General features: G+C 37.4%; 2 protein-coding genes across 5 annotated transcripts in view; one reads left to right on the top strand and one right to left on the bottom strand.

The window, feature by feature from the left end:
* Positions 1-3,674: 3,674 nt before the first annotated feature.
* DIMT1 (DIM1 rRNA methyltransferase and ribosome maturation factor) lies at positions 3,675-13,614 on the top strand. Of its 2 annotated transcripts, none has more exons than XM_028123849.2 (12): positions 3,675-3,873; positions 4,200-4,273; positions 5,465-5,551; positions 6,694-6,755; positions 6,844-6,937; positions 7,023-7,072; positions 8,140-8,263; positions 8,398-8,490; positions 9,318-9,382; positions 9,955-10,018; positions 11,415-11,521; positions 13,055-13,614. In XM_028123849.2, the coding sequence occupies exons 1-12, from the start codon at positions 3,795-3,797 to the stop codon at positions 13,095-13,097; spliced, it is 942 nt and encodes a 313-aa protein (XP_027979650.1). In that variant the 5' UTR covers positions 3,675-3,794; the 3' UTR covers positions 13,098-13,614. The 2 variants fall into 2 exon arrangements, with proteins under 2 accessions (XP_027979650.1, XP_027979652.1); XM_028123851.2 differs by having other exon boundaries at positions 3,822-3,904.
* KIF2A (kinesin family member 2A) overlaps positions 11,368-23,594 on the bottom strand; it is a 74,723-nt gene continuing 62,496 nt past the window's right edge. For all 3 annotated transcript variants that reach the window (XM_028123848.2, XM_028123846.2, XM_028123847.2), the window contains 3 exons: positions 21,688-21,789; positions 18,944-19,079; positions 11,368-16,787 (listed from right to left, as the gene is read on the bottom strand). In XM_028123848.2, the coding sequence (XP_027979649.1) occupies positions 16,702-16,787; positions 18,944-19,079; positions 21,688-21,789 (324 nt within the window). In that variant the 3' untranslated portion in view covers positions 11,368-16,701. The remainder of the gene's footprint in view (positions 16,788-18,943; positions 19,080-21,687; positions 21,790-23,594) is intronic.

The following is a 23,594-nucleotide window of genomic DNA, read 5'->3' as shown; positions in this document are numbered from 1 at the left end:
ATGCAGCTCATAACCCAGTGTCACATAATTTTCTAGGACTTATGGATCCATGGTGCACCCAATATTATCTCACTTCTGAATGCCGCCTTGATCCTAACAGGAAAAGAAAATTGGTAAATATGGGCAGAATAATAAGGGATCCCAGTTATAAGAACAAGTTTCCCATACTGGTGACAGTAGCCCTCCTCATCTTCTTTTCTGTAGAAATTCCTCAATCTAGTTTATTTTAGTGCAGAAAGTAATGAATCGTTACCTGTGGTGTACACCAGAATTTCCTAGAGGGTTTGTTAAAAATGCATCTGCCAGGGCCCAAACCTACTCTGATCCAAAATGGTCAGGGGAGGGCTTGTAAATGTGAGTTTTCATTATGTGCTGTATTAGTTTGCTTGGGCTGCCATACCAAATACCACAGACTATGATACTGGTGGCTTAAAGAATAGAAATTTATTTTCTCACAGTTTCTAACCTCTAGTTTTCACAGTTCTAGAGGCTAGAAATTGAAGATCTAGGTGTCAGCATGGTTGGTTTCTCCTAAGGCTTCTGTCCTTGGCTTTAGACGCCACCTTCTCCCTGCGTCCCCCTAAGGTCTTCTCTCTGTGCACACACACCCTCGGTGTTTCGTGTATACAAATTTCCTCCTTTTATAAGGATACCAGTCTTTGGATTAGGGCCGAGCCTAGTGATCTCATTCTGTTTAATCATTTCTTTAAAAGTCCTAACTCCAAATAGGGACACACTGTGAGGTACAAGAGGTTAGGGCTTTAACAGATGGATTTTGGGAGGATACAATTCAGCCCTAACATGTGCTGCAGTATTTCTAATGCAGGTGGTCCAAGAGTCACATATGGACAAACACCAATTTAGATTGTAGGTAAGCTAAATGTACACACTCACCTTAGTCATTTAGTTTTCTGTGCCTTAAAACATGTGGCTTCTTCTAGGAGGGTCTTGCCATTTTACTCCTAAAAAAATAACACTGGGGTTTCCATCCTTGCTGTCTACTCTATTCACTCTTCAGCAAAAGCAAAGGGGACTTATATTTTGCAGTACCCAATAGTAAACTATGACACGGATTTACCTAGGAGTTTAATGCTAAACCTTTCCCCCCACCCTGACTAGTAGAACTATCTCCCCACTCCAAAATTTCAAGCTCTCCCTGGCCTGTCCATATGAACTCTCCTAACAAAAACTGCACCCCTTTCCTTCTGTTGTACCATGTACTTCCATTCACAATGTCTCCTACCCTCATGCTTTCCTCACTTACTGTCTTGCCGTTAGTTACAGCAGAAACACCAGGGTGTGAGTCACTTCTAGATTTGTGTCCTCGGGTCTCTGATTAGATTATCTCCGTCATGGGAGATAATCTTGCCAGACCACGCTACATAAAATAGCCTCTCCCACCCATCCTGTTGATCTCTATCACCTCTGCTTTGCTTTTCCCTGCACACTCATCACCACCTACCGTAATGTCTGTTTTTCCCCACCAGAAAGAAAGTTCCTCTTTGCTTTGCTCAGAGGGTCGAACAGTAGTAACCCAGGAAGATGCGCATGTCCTTGAGGTGATCTTGCACTTCTCTTGGGAAGTAAAAGGCAAGGTCTTCTGCTGAGAGGGAACTGGGGAGGTGGAAGGGGAAACAAGTCTGAGAAGAATTCAGCAGGTCTGAAGATCTTTTATGGAGACTGGGAGACATTAGAGAAAATTCAAGAAGAGTACTAGAGCTAAGAGAGCAAGAGCTAAAAGTGAAGCCCATGAATGTCTCCTACCTACACTATTGTGTGATCTCTGGCAATTCGCAGAGCCGGGAGAGGAGGAGAAAATGCAAAATGGTTATTCTGGTTCCTCAGTGACCACCATTGCTCCCTGGCATAACATTTTAGGCCCTTGGTAGTAAGACCCTATTTACCTTTCCCATTCATTCCTCAGCTATACCAAGTTTCTTTTTCTCCCTTAAACTTCTTTGTATCTTGTCTTTGTGACTACGTTTTCCTCTAAATTCCCAAGTTTCCCCTAGCTAATTTTTGTTTGTCCTTTAAAGACTCCACTCAACTATTGTAGTTTGAAAATGTTCCCCAACTTCCTCAAATATTAGCCACTGTGCTAATCATCATCATACCTTTTTTTTAAAAACCCACAACCTTTGGAATACAGATGTAGGTTCAAGATGCAGCTGTCATTTACTGTGTGATCTTGAGCAAAATATTAAACATTTTTGTCCTTCAACCTCATCTGTAAAATGGATATAATGATAAGACTTAGTTCAGACAACTGTTTGAAAAGATTAAATGAAATAATGTATCCAAAGTACCTGGCATGTAACAGCAAATATGTTATCATTATAATAACTTGCATGTCTCCCTCTCTTGACAGCAAGTTCCTTAAAAACAGTGGTCATTCATGTTCATCTTTTTATTCCTAATATTTGACACAGTACCTGGAACACAGGCTCTTCAGAATTGTGTAATAAATTAACGATTAATGGAATGAAATAAGTAGTTGAAGATGTTACTAAGGTTATGAGTTTTTTCCTGAGTTAGAATTACAGCAAAGAAAGATCAAGGCTTGGGGATGCACACATACTAGTTGCTCGAGGAAGAGGCAGCTTTGGTAATCCAAACAGAAGAAACTTTCTTCAAGAAAATAGAGCACACATTGGGGCACCTGGGTGGCTCAGTCGTTAAGCGTCTGCCTTCGGCTCAGGTCATGATCCCAGGGTCCTAGGATCGAGCCCCGCGTCGGGCTCCCTGCTCAGCGGGAAGCCTGCTTCTCCCTCTCCCACTCCCCCTGCTTGTGTTCCCTCTCTCGCCCTGTCTCTCTCTGTCAAATAAAGAGATAAAATCTTAAAAAAAAAAAAAAGAAAATAAAATAGAGCACACACTGAAAAATTAAAAACTGAGAGTCGTTACACTGGCAGGCCAAACAGAGGTGGACCTTGTACACACGGAGCTTACAATCGGATACAGTCCTACCACAAAACCCAATACAAAAACTTATACCCACATTTACAGCGTTTCGGACTTTCTGCCTCTCTCTCAATAAAATAGACTCTGGGAAGAGCAGTTTTTAAATTTAACTTTGAATCTACAGCACCCAGTAGTGTTTAATCGCAGCTGGAGTCCGATAAACGTTTGGGGAATGAATCAATGGCACAAAAGGAAGCAAAGCAACTAGGAGCCCTAGGGGAAGTAAAGATCTGTTACATTCTCGGAGGTCCTCTCCACAACCCAAGCAGCGAAGTCACTCGCGCAAGGGAGCAAACTCCTCATTCCAAGATCCTTGGTTCCCCACCCCAGAGTTTGCTGGAAAACGGGAGCGAGGCACAGGATAGAAAGAAACCTTCTTTGGATTTCGCGGGTCCCAGCACCTGGCTTGACGAAACATCCACACTCCTAACGGCATGATATAATTTAAACCGCCTCCACGTCTTCGAGAGCACCACCCCAAAACCTCCCGGACCAACTCCGCGCCGACCAGGGCGAGAGGCCCCACCCCGACTCTAAACTAGCCAATCCAAACAGCCAGGATCAGCGGCGCGGTGTCTTCTGGGATTTGTAGTCTCTCGAGTTTAGGGCTTCCTCCTCCTCATGACTACAATTCCCGGCGGCCACGGGGCTCCAAGGTCGGTCCCCTCTCTGGGGGCGGAGCCCACGGCGAACGGGGGCTGGGCCCTAGCCTCTCCCCCGCGTGGCGGGGAGTGGTGCTGGCAGTTCCGGGGTGGAAGTTCCCACGTGTGGTGCTGGCTAGCCGACTTTCGTCCCCTCTACTCTCCAAAGCCCGTGCGTCTGAGCCCGCGGTGATGCCGAAGATCAAGTCGGGGACGAGCGCTCGCCGTCGCGAGCGGCTCAAAGAGAGCCGGGAGCTGAAGAGCGCGGGAGGTGGGGACAGCCAGGAGGGGGCTGTGTTCAGGTCTGATCATCCGGCAGGACTTGTTCGGGGACACGGACCCAGATCTGGGCCGGGACAGTAAGGCCGGTGGCGGCGGCGCTCGCGGGTCGCCGGCGGCAGGCCTTGCGCCGCCTCTGCCTTCCTTTCCTGCAGGAGGGGTGGACTTAAGGCAGTGTGTCACCTCGGCTCCAAGCGTGACGTTCGATGGTGGCTCTCGTTGGTGCAGAGATCTAACCCCAGCCACCCTGCTTTCTCTGGAACGGTCTCAGGTCTACTTTTCCTTGGGAAATTAAGGCTCTTTCGTGTTTTCTTCCAGGACTCATGTTCAACACGGGGATTGGGCAGCACATTTTGAAAAATCCTCTCATTGTTAACAGCATTATCGATAAGGTGGGTGTGGAAGAGAAAAGGAGAGAGTTGTTGGGTTATTGATTTTGTTCTTAGGAATACTTCAGCGCACAGAGGATGTCTGTCGCAAAATAGATGCTCTCTATATATCTGTAGAATGAATTGAAGAATTGTCTGGGATTCATAGGCTGACCTTGGCGTGATTTGCTTTATTCTGTGGGTCTGAGTTTCCCCAGGCTCCAAATCTTTCTGTAGATTATTTACTTCGTAGCTGGACCTTGGTACTTGTTCAATTCCAGATTATTTTTCTATTCCTAATCACTTTTTTTCCTAGACACCATCTATCACTGTTAGTTTTTATTTACTCCAGAGCCTAAAAAGATGTCATAATGACAGCTTAGGAAGTTTTTTCCACAGAGAAACTTACATGGTACAATCCAGTGCCTCATATAAACCCTTCCGAGTATTCTTCTGGCATGGGTAATGGATGTTCTCTTACTGTTCTGGATGATTGAGTACCTTAACATGAAATCTATGTGGTACAGATTACATTCTCGGTTACAAAGGAGGCATCCTGGAGCCGTAGAGAGAACATTACATATTTAGAGACTATGTCATCTTGACGTCATGTTGTTTGCCAAACGAGGGCCTAATTTTTTAACCTTTTTGGCTCATGGATTTCCTTTGAGCATCTGATGAAAGCTGTGCACGCAGAACGCGGCAGCTTTGTACCATGCAAACACCCGGGTTTGTGTACAATTTCTAGGTATTCCTATCCCTGAAACCATACATGGGTTGAAAATTGAGAAATCCCAGCACAACATGCTGTGATTCTCAGGCAAGATCATCATATGCAGTCCTTTCTTGTTTGAGCTTACTGATAATAAGAGTTGGTAAAAAGATGCTGTTGGAATCATCTCTGAGGTAGAAGACAGAAAGCCATTCCCAGAAAGAACTGCTATTCCTGCTTTTCTGACTCCTAAAGTTTTTTGACTCCCAACTATTGCCCCAGCTTAGAAGAGATGCCAGATTTCCACTTGCGCCTAATGTTAATGAGAAAGTTTTGTCAAGCACGTAGATCATGAAGGAATCTCACAGAAGTGGAGTCAGAATAAGAATTGCTTTAACCACGTGCTTTTGAGCAAAGGTAAAATAAATGTGTAAATAAGTGTGTAAAATAAATGATGTGCTCAGATGTGCCAGTAAAGCTAAAGTGGTTGTGCTTGCTTGCAGGCTGCCTTAAGACCAACTGATGTGGTGCTGGAAGTTGGACCCGGAACTGGCAATATGACTGTAAAGTTGCTAGAAAAGGCTAAAAAGGTAAAAAGGCAATTTTGTGTTTTGGTATCAGAAATGACTATGTGAGCAAGCTCACCTGGTTTACAAATAGAAATCTATTTTAATTAATTGTTCTTTAACAGCAACCCTTGATACTTTGCTAACAGCTTTATCTTAACAAGTATGGGCAAAATGGATAAAAGTGGTCAAAAATACAAACTTCCAGTTATAAAATGAGTAAGTCCTGGGAATGGAATTTACAGCATGGTCGCTATAGTTAGCAACAGTATCATATGTATATTTTAAAGCTGCTAAGAGAGTAGATCTTAAAAGTTCTCATCACAAGACAAAATTTTAATATTTTATGTATAAATATGTGTGGCAATGGATGCTAACTAGACTTTTTCACAATATATACGTATTTTGTAGTATATACATGTTATGTTGTACACCTGAAACTAATATAACTTATAATGTCAACTGTATCTCCATTTCAAAAAATGCATTACGAGAAAGAGAATATGGGATGTATTAATCAGGAAAACAGAAACCACATTCGATTTTTCAGTACAGGGCATTTAATATAGGGAGTTGTTTACGTTGTTGTTAGATGACTAAAAGAATAAAATGGGAACACTGAAGTAGCCCAAAAATAATAATTACAAAGAGGAGCTACCATCTCTAGGCTCAGGGGGACAAAGCAAGGAGGCTGGAGTATTGGAACCTAGAGGAAGAGATCTAAAGAGCTGCACCATGAGATTGGGATGCCACCTGGCCGCTGCTGGTAGCTTCTGTATGTGTGGCTGACCCAGTTTCCAGTTGAATGGATCCAGAATGTAGGAATGGGATTAGGAGAGCCAGTAGGCATTACTGGAATACCCATGGGCTAGCAACAGCAGGAAACAGTTACCATCCAAAGGCCTCAAGGGGCACAACGAGGGAACTGCCTTACCAGAGCCCAGTAAGAGTGGGAGCCATTTGAACAGGGGCCACTCAGAGCAGAGTCTGTTTTTCCGATGGTGTTCTTTGTTGTTTGAAATGGTAGAGTAGAATTGAAGGAAAATTGGAGGTAGAATTGGTGAAAAAAGTTTGATTCATGTTAACCATGTAAGAGTTAGGATTGAGATAACAAGATTTATGCTCCATAATTAACCCCCAAATACTTTTTTTTTTTTTTAATATAGGTAATTGCCTGTGAACTTGACCCAAGGCTAGTAGCAGAACTTCACAAAAGAGTTCAGGGCACGTGAGTATGAGTATGCGTGAAGAATTAAAGTGCATTTCAGTCTCATGAAACAGTGCTCTTTTTTAATTGCTATTTTTCTTATTATTAGGCCTCTGGCCAGCAAACTTCAAGTACTGGTGGGTGACGTGTTGAAAACAGATCTACCATTCTTTGATGCTTGTGTGGCAAATTTGCCATATCAGGTATGTTTTCGAATTGTTGGGAACATTATACAAAATGTTTCTGTGATGTGTCTTTCCCAGAAATAACTAGTTAATTCTCTTACAGATCTCTTCCCCTTTTGTGTTCAAGCTGTTGCTGCACCGACCTTTTTTCAGGTTTGTGACAAAAGACCAAAATTACCACCAAATTTTAGGCCGTGAACAGACAGCCAAAGATGATAGTTAATTCAATTAAAAAACTATTGGAGAATGTGTTTTGTAGAAAATACCTATTTGTGTGGAGGTCTTTCTCTCTCTTTTTTATTCATTTGACAGAGTTTCGGGGGGAGGTACAGTGTAAGTCCTGCTTCTGAGACCAAATGGCCTTTCCCTGTTTTCTAATACTCTTGCCATTAGTCCAGGTCAGACTCTTTATTACCTTACGTCTCAACAGCCTCAGAACTAGTCACTAGGCACATTATGTAACAGGGGTTTTCAAACTCAATTCAGAAACCCCTTACTGGTTATAAATTTACTGAGTCGTGACCATTTTTTTTAATGACATGGAATAGAGTATATCAGAGGGCATTCATTGTATGTAGCCCAGGTGATTACAGTTTTGTGAAACTTTTGCTTGTTACATAAACACATACATGTACAGATATTTGTGGCGTAGGTTGCAATGTCAAATGTATTTCTTAGTAGGACTCGTTGTCAAAAAAGTTTCAAAGTCAAAGCTCAGCTTTGAAGATGCTCTTTTCCTATTCAAGAGTCTCCAAAAAGCCTCTGCATTGCTTTCCAACGTCCACGTTCCTTAACTTGGGAAATCAGGACACCAGTGTCACAACCTGTCTCTCTTGCCCCAGCTCTTCCATTAGGGTGTTTTCTTCCCCATAAATACCATTGGGCTGCCGAGCTAATTTTGTTTGAGTTTTGTTTTTTTTTCCCCTAGAAGGGATAATGGACTAGTGCTTATCTGAACTGCTTTCTCATCTGAACACAGAGGGCTTACATGTGCAAAGAGTTAGTGGTGTAGCCCTTATAAAATGAAAAGCCAGCTGGCTCATTTTGTGGTAATAAAGCTAAAGCTGAAAGTGTTCTGCCTTCTAATCAGCTGAACGAATTCTCCTTAACCACAGATACTGCTTTGTTCTATTTACCACCCAAGAAAATTAATTGAAGTTGAAATACATTTATAGTTAAAAGTAACCATTTTCCTTATTCCTTTTCTACTCTGTCTTCAGATGTGCTGTACTTATGTTTCAAAGAGAATTTGCTCTCCGACTAGTTGCAAAGCCTGGAGATAAATTATACTGCAGACTCTCAATCAATACACAGCTCTTAGCACGTGTGGACCATCTGATGAAAGTAAGTGACTGTTAGTGAAATAATGTGGCTTACCTCATCCGTGAGCATCTAGTTGTGCCTTCTGTGAGGAAAGCATATTTGATTACTAAATTTAAAACTCTTTTTGAGAGGACTCCTTATTTTCTGATTAACAGGTTGGAAAGAATAACTTCAGGCCACCACCCAAGGTAGAATCCAGTGTCGTAAGAATAGAACCTAAGAATCCACCACCACCTATCAATTTTCAGGTGAGGTTGAAGTACTAAAGTCGTTAAGTAAAGGAGGAAAAAAGACCAAGCTGGAAGATGTATGTCTCTAGCAGCAGAAAAATACTGAGTTAACCTAAATGTCCAGACACGAAAATGCTAATGATGACATCCCTATGCTGGGAGTAGATGGAATATTTGGATGTAAGATCATTGTGAAGAGCACAAAAAAGCATGGAAAATGTTTGCAAAAAGTACAGCTTGGAATGCCTTTGCATTTTGCTATCAAGTATGGCTACAGAAGCATGTATCTATCTGAGTACGACTTAGGAAACAAGATAAAATGTAGTTGTTAGAGCAATATTATGAATAACACTTTTTAATCATAATTCATATTTCTGCAATTTAAAAAGAGAAGTTGCATCACTTGATGTAAATCCATACTGCAGTCTATTTGGATAAAAACATGGTTACTTGTGTGGTCAGTACTCCTGGTAATGGAGTGGTTTGTTAGTTACTCCTATAGGGTGGTTTAGGTATGTTGCATAGGCTATTAATTCATGTCTGTTTTGAATTATGTTTTTTGAAAATGGTACTTTGATTTCAATAAATGTCAGTGTTCTTTGTTCAGGTGTGGAACAATTTTTCTAATTTTTAAAATTGAGGATAAAATTTTCAGTAAGGTGGACTAAAGTGCCAAAAATCAAGTACATATCTTATTTTTTGCATGGGTCAGCCAGATCAAGATACAGAACATTTTCATCACTCCAGAAGGTTCTTTCAGTTTTATATATTAAAAGACAAAATAATACCTAGGAGACATAGGCAAGGTTTGATATTTTTAAGAAATGATCCATCTTCTGTTTCAGGAATGGGATGGCCTAGTAAGGATCACCTTCGTTAGGAAAAACAAGACACTCTCTGCTGCATTTAAGTGAGTATTTTACTCATTTATGATATATGAAGGACCAGTGCTGTAGGAACTTATCCTGAACAAATACCCTAAAGCATAAAGACTACCCATGTCCAGACACACTTTTCCTTTTTCACTAACTTTGTACTTTGGGGGGGCAGAAAAATTTAACAAAGAAAGTTCCTGGAATTTGGAATTACATCAGGTTTTTTGGCAAAACGGGAAAAAACAAAAACCACACATTGTCTCATTTTTCCTTTCAACACTTGTGAAAAATTCATGCAATTTTATTAACTTGGAAATATTTTTAAATAGCAGTTTGAAGCCTAAGGGCAAAAGAGAGGTTCTGAAAGCCGTTATTTCATTTTTTTTTTAAGGTGGTGTTTTGAATTTAGGTGATGTTAAGAATTTGAGATTTTTATTAGAACTTTACTTTTTAAATATAACTAGTTTGTGATTGTTTCTTAATATTCAACGCCTTTTAGTCCCTTAATTTTACTACATGGAGCATACATTTTACTTTATAATAAACTGAAAGGAAATTATAATCTTTGATCTTGGAATAATAGCAATGTCGCTTCTTTATGCTATAGGTCAAGCGCAGTACAACAGCTATTGGAAAAAAACTACAGAATTCACTGTTCGATCCATAATATTGTAAGCAAAAAATATTTCTGTTGTCTCTGTGGTTCTGATTTGTTGTTTTAAAATGTTTCTCCACTTCTTATTCTTTTTCATCTATCATCACTTGATCTTTAAAAGTGATGTGTAACTAGCACAACCTTAACTTGAACTCTAATAGGTCAATACTACTGTGTATTCTTGGAATAGATCCAAGTGGCCTTGATTACTCCACTTGAGCTTCTTTAACTAGACAGTTGTTTTTAGACATAAAGAGATTCAATTGAGTCATAATTTTCCCAAAGCTTTAGGCATGTGTAGCTTGCTCAGCTCAAATTATGTACCATTTGCTATGCTCTGAATTGCCTTGTTTGTTGCTCATGTGGCAATTCAATTTAAAGTTACCATTTTCTCAGTAACTTTTTTTAATACTCAGAAATTGAAATAATTATTGGCTGAATAGCAGATTTTTTGTTGTAAGCCTCATGCCTCTTTATTATCTGTGCATTTTCTTTAACCAATTTTGTATGTGTGTCAGCACACATACACATAGCCATATACATAACTGTGATGTCTGATAACTTTTTAGTTCTTTCAAATTAATTAAACAGAGCAGAAAGATAAGAGCAAATTTCCATTGCATTTTTTTTTTTTAAAGATTTTATTTATTTATTTGAGAGAGAGAATGAGATAGAGAGACAGCATGAGAGGGGAGAGGGTCAGAGGGAGAAGCAGACTCCCTGCCGAGCAGGGAGCCCGATGCGGGACCCGATCCCGGGGCTCCAGGATCATGACCTGAGCCGAAGGCAGTCGCTTAACCAACTGAGCCACCCAGGCGCCCTTCCATTGCATTTTTTGACTCATCTTATATGGTTTAATATATCATTTTGCTACCTTCATTTTCTTTTTTATGGGCAAAGTCATCAAACAACTGCCTAGGTAGGAAAATATTAAACGGGATTAAGAAAAATCTTTGGAGGAAGGATGTGAGGTATGAAATATTTAATATTCCCCAGGATTGGAGGTCATCTCTTTGAGAAAAAGTGGCTGATAAAATTAAATTTGTGCCAAGAAAATTTGAGATATTTTTAAAGGAGTAACAGTTGCTATAAAATTCAGTTTATAGCTTTAATTATTTTTTGACATGAAGTACCTTACTCCTGAAACTGTTAACTATTTCAGAATTTTTAAGAAAAAGGGCAGTATACAAGTTTAACTCATTCAAAGTTTTCTGAGTATTTGGTATGTGCTGAAGATTAACCACTTAACTAATTAGAGGTCCAAGTCTGATCTGCAAAAATAGGCTTTTCAAACTGCTGTGAGCAGATAAAGGTGACTATTTTATCAGTTACTGGACTAAAAAAGCAAAAAAGAGCCAACGTGACTTCATTAAAGATATGTTGTTCATTTATTATGAATCTTATATTGATAGATAATACCAGAATATTTCAGCATAGCAGATAAAATACAGCAAATCCTAACCAGCACAGGTTTTAGTGACAAGCGGGCCCGTTCCATGGACATAGATGACTTCATCAGGTAATTACATTGTTCTTTTTTCCTAAGTGTTTACATTTCTTTACTGTGACACCTTCCGATTAGAGATTTAAAGGCTTTTAAGCGGTATAAGGTGCTACCTGGGGTTATTGCATAGCACTTCCATAGTATGGAATAGTATTTGGTGTAGAAGATGGAGGCTAGTTAGCTGCAGCAGAATGAACATTTTAAGAACAGTAATAAAGAACAGTCCGAGCCTGGAGATAGCCTCTGTGTCAGTGTGTGTTGTAGTATGTGTGCTCCTCCCCTTCAGCCTCCTCCCCCAAATCCCATTCATAGGTAGTCTTAATAGTGTGTGTCTTCAAAGTAGCCTGTAAGGTAGAAGCAGCATAATACATGTCGTTGAATCTCATTCTTTTTCTGTATTGGGAAGAGTTACTGTTAAATAGATCCTACACATGAAATAATGTCAATTACAATCATACCTGGTTTTCAGTTCTAACTGGTTTAATAATATAGTTATTTTGTCGACTGAGGCAAGTTTTACACACCTATAATAAAAGAAGGGTGTCATAATTAATGGGGCAGTGCAGACCAAAATGTGTTTTCCTTGAATTAAGCAAGTTAGTCTTATGAAAGCAGAATAAGCCTTCAATTACCCATACTGTTTTTAAGCACTAACACTTTGATTTCCTAATAAACCATCACTTACTGAACAGTTTTTGCCTATTTAGTCGCTTCATGTTTACAACGTCTCTGTTCTAGGAGTTGAATAAAAAATGAGGGTAGATTGTTATAAAAGTAATTGGTTTGACTTTTCTAAGCTGGCAGCACAGTTCCATATAAGACAGATGGGGTTTATATTTTATATTTTATATTGGCAGGCTAGCAGTACTACTGAGTCTTCATCAGAGGTTAATCCTAGGAGTTGAACATCATTCATAAGTACCTATCTTCCTTTTTCAAACATTCTAATCCATCTTCAGCTGTTCCTGTGGGCCATCCTGAAAATCATCTCATGTCTAAATAGAAATATTTCATCTTACTTTCTTTAATTCTCACCAAATTTCTTCAAGGTTATTAAGCATATGCAGTTTGCTAATTAGCATCCAAAAGGTACAAAGGTATGGAGAGAAAAGCAATGTGTTAAGTACTTAATTGGAACGTGAGTAATAGTGAGCCCAGAGAGGGAAAAATGAACATTAAGATTACCCGCTCATTTTCCTTCTGTCTCTAGTTCCAAACAGCTTCTTGTTCACTTACCATGTTGAAACAGAACAAGCGCCAATGAGCTCTTACGTCTGGATAATAGAGGTCTAAGATAATTTGGTCAAATTCACCATAACTTAAGACACATAGGCTGTGACAAAAGAGGCAAGAAAATGTGATTTTAACCAATATATATCTTGCAAATTTAATTGAAGAATAAAGTTTCTATAATGACTAGTGTTAGGAGTGGTGGGCTTCAGAGGTTTGCTGATGTGTTTGTTTTGGAATTCGTGGTATAGGAACTATGCATTGTTATATGCAATAAATTACCTTTCAATACCATCTCATTTTGGTTTCTTTTTTCAGATTGCTACATGGATTCAATGCAGAAGGTATACATTTTTCTTAGGTATCTGGAAAACAGAATTTTCCAAACTCAAGAACAAGAAACTGGAATTACATATTTTTAATAATTTGAGAAGATGAACTATGCCTTTGCTTCACTGGAACACTATGTGCTTGACTATTTTTGACTTAATACTACTACTGTCACCATTTATTACTCTGAATTTTTATGGTATTAAGTCAGTCAATTCTAAGTACCCAAGTGTTTTTTGGTTGTGGTGTGTTTTTAATATCTAACATAGGGCAGGGTCCAATCTATGCATGATAATCTTGAAGAGCCGCAGGCACGCACAACTTTACACTTAAACTTATCATTTCTAACAGGTTATTGTATATATCATTTCTAACAGGTTATTGTATAAAGATGTTACTGTTCTATTTTCTGTTATATATTATATGAGGACCTCTGTGGGCCTTTGTCCCTCAAATAGTAAAAAAGTTAAAATATGCTTAACTCACTCACATATTTCCCATACGATTTCTTTTTATTCATGTGCACAATAAAACAACTGCTTATTTTGCTTCTCTCGTTTCTTCTCTGTTTATCTTACACAGCTTCTTTCACTCACTGCCTATGCCTTTAAGCTGTCCTGTAGCATCATAGGCTCCATTGGGTTCTGGATAAACGTGAGTCCGCTACCGCCACCATGCGGTGGTGCCAGGCACATGACTTCTGGGCATGGTTCCTTAACTGAAATGAGGATGCTCAACTAGAATGAAATGAACTATAAGATGATAGTATGTTTTTTCTTGGGGAAAGCCACAGGTTTAACAAAATTTCAAAGGGTTTTGTAAATCAAAACTGGCTTTACAGTTCAAATTCTGCCCTTCAACTTATTTAAAACAAATAAACATCTCAACCAGCCATTTTCTCATAACTAGAGGCTCTCAGTATTCATGTGACTTCTGGAAAACTAAAAGTTCCAGTGTCTTTTCATATACTGATGCTTAGTTTTAAGCTATTTTTAAAATGGCCGGTTGACAATGTCAATAGATGCCCTAAACAAGTCTTAACTAGCTACTATGTTTAAATCATTATCAATATAATACTAAGCGTTGTTAATGTCCTTTAATAAAGAATTATAGTACCTGATTATTTTATTTATATAAGGAAATTAATAAAAATATCTTAATTGATAACCGACTTTTAAAAAACCTAACTTAATAGGAAGACTGCTTCCAAATTATTTTAACAAAGGTACACTGAGAAAACCTAGAAAGGAAGTTGTTTACCTAAACAGATTTTTTTTGAAATCTGGCTTCAAAGTGATATAGTAAAACACTCCTATATAAATAAAATAATTACTTATTAATAGGAATATCAGCTTTCAAGAAATCTGAGAATGTTTAACCCAGATCCAAAAAATTCATTATTCTTTAAATAATAGCTGCATCAAGCCACTTTTGTTACATAAATATTAAATATACCTCAAGAGGTTTTTTTAATATCACAAAACTACTTACTTTGCAAAATTCATTTGTACCATCTCTAGACTTATAGGAAAATTTTAAGAATTAATTCAGCTTTCCCTCTATTTCCTCTTCCCCTATGAACTACTGAGTTTTAGTCCCTTTTCTGGCCTTCGGTTTTCCCTATCTGTAAAACTGAAGGTTTGGACTATACCACCAAGATCTTTTCTGGTACTAATTTTCTAAAGACCTTGACTACTGATCAGAATGAAGCCATTATAGTATAAGGCGGCATATTTGAATATAAGACCTTCAGAGATAGTATCCATCTTATTTAATTAATAAATCAAGAGTAATCTGTTGTGCTTTAAAATGAGCAAGTTCTCATCTCTTTATTGCCCTCTGAAGGTTGGTTAGCCTCAAAAACTACATTTTTAAGCAACCTCTGCAAGGTCAATAGTATCTGCTCCATTCTTCTCTTTGAAATACCACAAAAGAACATATCTTACAACTGCAAGAAAACCTGAGTCCCTTCCAAAACAAAGGTGATTGTACTGAAGTAAATTATCTCTAAAACTCATTCCATAGATATCATTTATTAATAAGCACATTGTGAAAATCTACATTTGTTCTAGATTTCAAGTTTACAGAGGATCATTTCACCATGGTGTTAGGATTTCCCACAACTACCCTCTGGGTTCTATGAACAATGAAGTAGGGAATCTGGCTCATGTGACTCTCTATTCATAGCTTCCCTTTGGCCCAAATGAATGAGTAGTAGTTCCTTTGAGTAAATCAAAACAAGACATCCTTGGGAGACTTTTTGTTGTTAATCTACTCCTGGACTCTATCCTAGGAACTAAGGGAAAACTCCTAGAGAGATATATAAATCTTTTAACAAAATATTTACATGAAAAGTGGCCAGTTTTCTTCCTTGGAGTAGCAATCTGTAAAAATAAGTGCCACCATTTAAAAAGCAGCATACCCTAATCCAATTTATTGGTGAGAATTTGGTGATTCTCACCAAATAATGATGAAACATCACACATTAGGTAATGGATGGGGCTTGGGTTCGATCTGCCTTTTAAGGCAAAGTCAACCCTCTTTTAGCTTAATTCTTTCTCAAGGGAGTTATGTACTGTCTACACTTGGCTTAATCTAACAGTTCTATTATGGACTACTTTCAGTGTACATGTAAATATTCATGCATCAGAAGCCAATTTCCTTTATCAGTACATTTAGGAGGTACATTTTGGGGTGCTAATGGACACTTTAACTTAAGTAATGGTATTGGTAAGGATCAAATTGCACTATTAGTCCTGTTAATACCACACTGGAACACACACTGCATATATATGTATTATCCTAAGATAAAACTCTTCTCAGAATTTTGTTACTTTTTATTATACACCAACTAGTTTATATTTTAGTTCTTTACAAAGAAAATGCTAAGAAAATTATAACCACATTATCTGGTTTTAAAATCATAATTCCAGATTTCTTTACATATAAGATGGAATGGTCCAGCAGCTATGTCCACTGTCACAGACTTTAGTTCCATTCAATGATATGGCACATCCTGCAAAATTAGCTAGTCACACACAAAAAATGTCTCAAATACAGTAAAAATGTACACACAATAAAGGTAATTTACAATGACAATTAAGGAATGTAATTTATCTTGGCTGTGCTTCAGAAATTTAGGGTCAAAAGCCTTAGTCAAGGCACAAAGCAGGAAGAGGTGAGCACAGCTGTCTCTAGGAGGGGGCAAGGTATGTACAATCACTGATGAGGTATGCATGCACGCAAAGGATTTAAAACTGCTCAGTCTTGCTACGAAAATTGAACCAAGTTAAAAGGAAATGCTGTGGCTTCCCCCTACTCTTCACCGCTGGATCAAGTCCACAACCTTACTTCATACAGAAAATAAAATTGGCAAGGATCTCCAAAAGTAAATCACTATCTGGGTAAATGAAACAAAATGCTTCACTATTCCCAAATCTTGGTTGTGCCTCCTCGACTAGAAGCATTTTGTAGACAAAGGAGTGTTTCACAAAATTGAAATGTCATTCAGGTGAAGGGACAAGACATTTTCCACAGACACTTAAAATTTCAAACTTTCAAATGGCCCTTACAGCTGAACCATTGTATGTTACAGCAGTGTGGGTTCTGGGGATCCTTTAGCAGCAAATGCTGATTTAAAGGGCACGGGGTCTCTTCGGGTTGATTTGCTTGCTGGCCTGTTCTTCTTCTTGTAGAGCTGCACGAAAAGATTTCACTTTATCTTGGAAAAAAGAAAAGAACAAGAGAATAAGTACTGCATTGCATGCAATACAGTATACAACTTCATGGGTCCTATCTAGTCAGCTGCCTTACTTTATAGCATTCACTCAGGACTTTTCCTTTTGTTCTCTGTTGTCCAGAAACTCAGAACTAAACACAATACTCAATTATAGCAAGTTTCATTATTTAAGGATTCATGAAAATAACTTTCTTCTATATCTTCAACAGGTTTCTGTTCTGTTTGGCACATTTTACAGTGTTGAATTTTAGTTTATTTGAATTCCTTTTAGAGTACAGACAGGCTATCTACGTGTGTTAAATGTGTACAGTCATGTCCAAAAAACACTGTGAGTCTTTTTTTTTAAGGAATCTCTAAGCCCCTCCGAATCTTATTAAACTGTAAAGTAGACATTTCTTCCCTCAATATTAAGAAATTTCTACTCCTGATGCCTATTTTACCTTTTTAAGCTATGAAATTTCAAAGATGTTTGACTTTTTAAAAAGAAATGTCATTTTGTCCTTATCAGGGATTGTAAAAGGGAATGGCGAAGGGGGATTATAGGATAATATATTTCTTGGTCTTACAATTCCTACTATTATGTATTAATTCAGAGTCCCATAAGAATAAGAACTAGGTAAATAAATTGAAAGAGGCAAATAAGTCAGCTGTGAAGATGAGAAATAGCTCATCTCCTTTTATAACAGTGGTTCTTAACCACAGGTTATGTTCCCCCACCACCCCCCCTGACATCTGATAGTATCTAGATATTTTTTGACTGTCACAACTGGGTTAGCGGCCACTGTCATCTAGTCAACAGAGACCAAGGATGCTGATAAGCAATGCACAATGCACAGGACAGCACCCTCAACAATTACACAACTTAAAATGTATTAATGGTGCAAAGGAGAAAAGAAAAGATTATCAGTTTGAATCTCAATTTCTTTCCCCTCTTCCAAAGAACAATGATATTTAAAAAATTAACTTCTGAAAATCAGAAATTTAAGGATCTCTGGATCTCATACCTGTTAATATAAGATAAAAACTCTCAAACTTCTTATGTTAATACCAAAATTATCTCTGGATAGTAAAAAATTTTTTTCCTAAAAAAATACAATAGCTAGACAGTAAGTAATTTCTTCAAAGTTATGGATACACTTGATAACAACTAAGTTGAATGCCACATATTACAAAGAAAAAAATTACAGTTCATTATGATCTGAGTAAAATACATACAGAAAAGCTGCCTGTGAGTTCTGACAGATAAGAACAATGGTCAAAACACTTTAAATCAAGGCTTGAATATGAAGAATATGAAAAACGAAAGTAAGTTCTAGAAACTACACTTGTACCAACAATTCTGAATTGGGCAAACAGTCATTGCTGGCTCTCTATACGATAAGATTTCAAATAACCATTCACAAAGGACTTAGTTTAAAAATTAGCCAGTCTGGTGCTAAGAACTAGCAATTTCAATCTGGTTTCACATTGCATTTCATGTACACATACACAGATGTCCATTCACATATAAATGGAGACAACTAGTTTGCCAATGCCTCAGAAACAAGTACATACAATAAATGTGAATGTGAAGCGACACAGATAAGCTACTTAAAAAGCCAAAAAGACATGGCATGTGGGTAAGTCACATGCTTCCCTCCATTCGCAAAGTAGGAAGAATAATTGTTGAAAGGTCTTGAGTTGTTCAAGGTCTTGAAACCTTCCCCTTGATTTTTTAAAAACAAGTCTTCAAAGGAAAGACATGACACAGGTGCAGATAGGAGGCTACAGAAGGCATGGTCCTGAATAGACCTAATCTAAGCAAAATAATTCTGACAAGCACTGACCTATCAAACTAAAAATCTGAATGAGTGTATAAAACTTACAAATTTGTTAAAATCCATTTTCCCTCTTTAATCATAAGATGTTTTTATCTTTTCAAATGCCTAAAAGAAAAAGACAACTAAAGAGCACTTGAAAGGATACTCCATGTTTCTTTTTTACAAAAAACAAAATGACTAGTCTATCTTTATACTTCTGGAAATGTATTAAATGGTGCCCATAATTTTTATTTCGGATATCCTCTTGCAGTATGAAATCCTGCCACCAATTACATACGAAGATGAAGATTTCAAGCACTAAAATGAAAAAGGAATTACCCCGCAGCTCAGTTAAAATGTCTATTTTTTGCTCAAGAATAGCTTCAAGTTGAGTAGCATATGAATCTACATCATAGTCTACTTCTTCAGTCATCTCTAGGAGAGCCTTTTCATCTTCTAACCATCGAATAGATTCCTAAAAGGACAAAAGTTCAACAATCCAATAAGCCTCTTTGTAAGAAACCAATTTACAAATTTCATGTATGTTAAATATATTCAAGCATACTTAAGATGGTATTCTCTAAAATATTAATAAGTATAAAACATCTTTATTTAGAAAGTAAAATTAAGAAATATTTCCTTAAATTCTAACACAAACACAAATATGATAAGCCAAGCAAGGTAACTTCATTTTTCTACTTTTCCTTTACCCTGGGTAAGGGCTTGGGGAAGGAAATGAATCAAACACGTATTAATCAGTGAGCACAGTAATTCTCAAAACTTAAGTAGCTACCCCTAAAGTTGGGGAAGAATGGTATAATAAAGCTACTGAGCAATCTATTGAGGTTTGTGGTAGCCCAGAACTTGCAAATCATGTAGAATTTACAAATCCATTTGGGGCCTCACAGTAGTTGGGTCAAAGGTTAACCCTAAATTCTAAACACTAGGTCTTCAAAATTATCTTAACTGCAAGAGACCAATGGATAGTCAATTTTAGACGAGTCAAACATATCACTAAATAGTAGCTACTTACTATTCATAAATGTTTTAAAGGAAACCATTCTTAAGTGATTTTAGATAATGTGGAATTTATAAGTTTCATTTCCTAGCAATGTCATGAATCACACAGATCATGAATAAGTTCTGATCATTCTGAATTAAAGAGGTTTTGGTTAGGTTTTTCTAGCTTTCATTACAATTTAATAGCTAATTTTTTTTTTAAGATTTTATTTATTTGAGGTAGAGAGAGAACATGAGTGGGGGGCGGAGGGAAAGGGAGAAGCTGACTCCCTGCTGAGCAGAGAGCCCAACGTGGAGCTCGATCCCAGGACCCGGGGACCATGACCTGAACCGAAGGCAGGCGCTTAACCAACTGAGCCACCAAGGCGCCCAGACTAATTATAACTATACTATGTATTATCAGGCTGAATTAGCAATAGATATTAGCTATAGATGTCTATTATAAAATTACATATATATATATCAATTAAAATACATATACATACCCCAGTATTTTTTTTCTTTAGCTATCCACTTAATCTTTTAAAACAAAACCCTATTTTGAGAAATGGCAGATCACAGTACAGAGGAACAATAAATCAAATTATAAAAAGAATACTGGATTGAAACTGAAAAATAACCAGTTCTGACAAAAAAACAAAGACCTTTTAGATTTCATCATAAAATGACAGAGCGGGAAATGATAGTCTTTATACGACAAACACCTTGCTCCAAAAGGACAGAGACAATTTAAGACAACTTAAATTACAAGTGTCCTGTCTTGATTTAATCTAAACACCCAGGCCTCTAAATATATTCTCATAATAAGGGTTTGACTAAAACTGTAACAGTTTTCCTTTTTTTTTAAAGATTTTATTTATTTATTTATTTGTCAGAGAGATAGAGAGAGAACAAGCACGGGGAGCAGCAGGCAGAGGGAGAAGCAGGCTCCACTGAGCAAGGAGCCCGACGTGGGACTTGATCCCAGAACCCTGAGATCATGACCTGAGCTGAAGGCAGACGCTTAACCAACTGAGCCACCCAGGCATCCCAAAACTGTAACAGTTTTAATGAGGGTATATCCTATTCTCAACTTATAAAATAAATAGTTCTCTTACATTTTTGAGCCTTTTATCCAGGTGTTTAAATGGCCTACAGCTGAGTCATTTTAATATTTGTTTACAAATAAATATTTCTCAAACATCAGAGAAGGCACACAGGTCAACAGAAAGACTGAGCTATTGTTCACCTTTTTCTCAGAACATATTTATAGTCTCCATAATGATGTCTAAATGTTACCTTCACTTCCTCGTAAGTATCACTCTCCAGGATATTTTCTTTTTTTTTTTTTAAAGATTTTATTTATTTATTTGAGAAAGAGAGAATGAGAGACAGAGCATGAGAGGGAAGAGGGTCAGAGGGAGAAGCAGAGCCCGATGTGAGACTTGATTTTGGGACTCCAGGATCATGACCTGAGCCGAAGGCAGTTGCTTAACCAACTGAGCCACCCAGGTGCCCCTCTCCAGGATATTTTCTTGTTAGAAAGGGGGTAGGTGAGGGAAATCATACAGTAAATCATACAGTGCTTTTAATAGGCTGAACGTACAATGGGATGAGTATGTCACGAGTTACTGCAACAGGCAGGGATTTAACACCCCTCACTCATCTGTCACTGTAATAACCTTCCCTTTCCTAAAGTAATCTTCCACCTCTGCAAAGAAAGATCCTTCCTCAACTGTTCTGATAATCCTTTGAAGTTTTTCTTACTGATGTCAAATAAACTGGCCTAACATGGAGAAAGAGGTGGTGGAGGGCAGAAGTCCAAATGGACAACTAACAAAAGCAAATAAAGCAGAACAGTAGTAAATGAACTAGATCTTTTCATCATAGCACAAAAGAAACATTGTTTGTAACCACCCTTCATTTTCTGTTCAAAATATCCCATACACATACCCTACCCTACAAACACACATATACAATACACACAGCGGTAATTTTTTACATTAGAATAATATTCAAAGTATTATGAAAGTTCTTAATTTTCTAACAGAAATATTTTGATGAAAGGTCCTGTCTTACTTTACCTGGAACACTGCCCTGTGATCTTCTACAACTTGTTCTTCCATTTCTACCATTTGTGAGACAGCTTCATGAAAAGTAAACAATTGGGGAGAAACTTCTTCTTCCTTAAGATGAACATAGTTTAAAAAATTAGGACATAAAGTTTACATTTTAAATGTTACACAAAAGTTTTTCCACATCATTTATAAAAATGTCATTTAGAAAATGAGGAAGTTTGCAAGATAAAGACTACTAAAATATAATATAAAAGGCGAAGCCACAACTTCTTTTTATGGGTCAAAAGTATTTGATGTAACACTCATGAAGACAGCCCAAATTTAAGCATATCAGTAAGGAGTAGTTTTTACTTAGTCCAGGCTTTACTGCAGAATTACCCTAAAAAGGCAATCTCTTTTGGAATAATGCAACTTTTCAAAAATACATTTAATACAGGCTGTAAATACGCTAAAATATTTCCTCAGTATTGTTTACTTTTCACTAATAATTTAAGCCATATCATATATACGTCTTAAATATCTTTTATCAGAAAAGAGATTTCAAGATATCTTTTATGACTGTGACTATCAAATTAGTGTTCTGAAGGTGTCAACTCTTACTAAGCCTTAATTTCTGAATTACACCATATAGTATGTTTGCCAGTTTTTACAGAAATCTTAATTGACAATTGACAACTTTACCTCATCAACAAAAAACCCACAGACATAAATATAACATATTCTTAGTCTTACATCAAGTGAAAATTTCTCTAGCCTTGCTTTCTTTTTTGAGCTTCTTTCCCAACCCCAAAGTCTAATGATTTATTTCCTCAAAATGTGGCTTTAGTTAAGATGAGGTTTACTTAAAATTGATTTATAAAATGTAAGTAAAAAAGCAATGTTTTTCAAACAAGATACACAATTCTATATGTATGTACAGATTTTGGTTAAATAGTATAAGTAGACATTTGATTTCAATCAGTATGCTACCATCCCTAAAAGTTTATATATATAATCAAGTTGGCCAAAGAACTTTCTAACTTTTCTTTGGGAAACAAGCATCTGTTTTTCTCAAGACATGGAGGCATACAATATATCATACAATAAACACACTCAACCAACTTTATTCATTTTATCTGCCCACCTCCCTGTCAAGCTCAGAACGTCCTCTTTCCTTTGTTTTAAGATATTATGAAAGTTCCTATCACTTCCGTGTGGTCTACTTAGAATACTTTTTTTGTCTATACAACTACTTCTGGAATGCTAATGTTCTTTATTACCTTCTACTTTGTGTACTTGTGTTGGTTTTATCTGTAGGACATGTCTTAGACACTAACCCATTCTAATTTACCTTGTTAAAACTTTAATATAACAGTAAGAAAAGGTACACATGCACCAGTAAACTTAACTAAAAGCTAAGGATGAACCACCTCAGGATAGTTCCTGGGAGTAGAAAAATTCAGGGAAACCCACATACTCTCAAATATGGAGGAGGCTGCAAGAACTCACGATGTTACACTTTAAGTCTCTGCATCGGTCCTAGCCAACCTCTCCAAATTAAAGTTCTACAAAGACCCAACGCGGCAGATAGAAGAATAAAACGGATAAGATCTGCTATAGAGGAGGCCTATCCTGTTTTCGTTTTCCAAATCCTTAAGAGGCACCATACCTAGGTACAGTGCATGGTTTGTTTCAAGAATTCAAAAAGCAACTATATCATCCTTCAAAACTTTTGGATAGGAGATAGACTAAGACCGGGATCTCATTTTCACTTTTTTATTTTCCATGGTTCAAAGTTTAGAACTCTTCTTTTAAACCAGGAACCTCAAGTTCCCTCACCTTTTAGAAAATCAGTATAAAAACAGATGGTTGGCTCATAGGCTGTAGTCGGCTGACCCCTGGTGTAGATGGTAGTTTTCAATCATTAAGTTCTG

Source organism: Eumetopias jubatus, unplaced genomic scaffold, assembly GCF_037043125.1.
Source record: "Eumetopias jubatus isolate StellerSeaLion01/CBP00866 unplaced genomic scaffold, mEumJub1_p1.0 scaffold_5, whole genome shotgun sequence".
Classification (NCBI taxonomy): domain Eukaryota; kingdom Metazoa; phylum Chordata; class Mammalia; order Carnivora; family Otariidae; genus Eumetopias; species Eumetopias jubatus.
The sequence above is the reverse complement of the archived record's forward strand: the minus strand, read 5'-3'. Positions and strand labels throughout refer to the sequence as shown.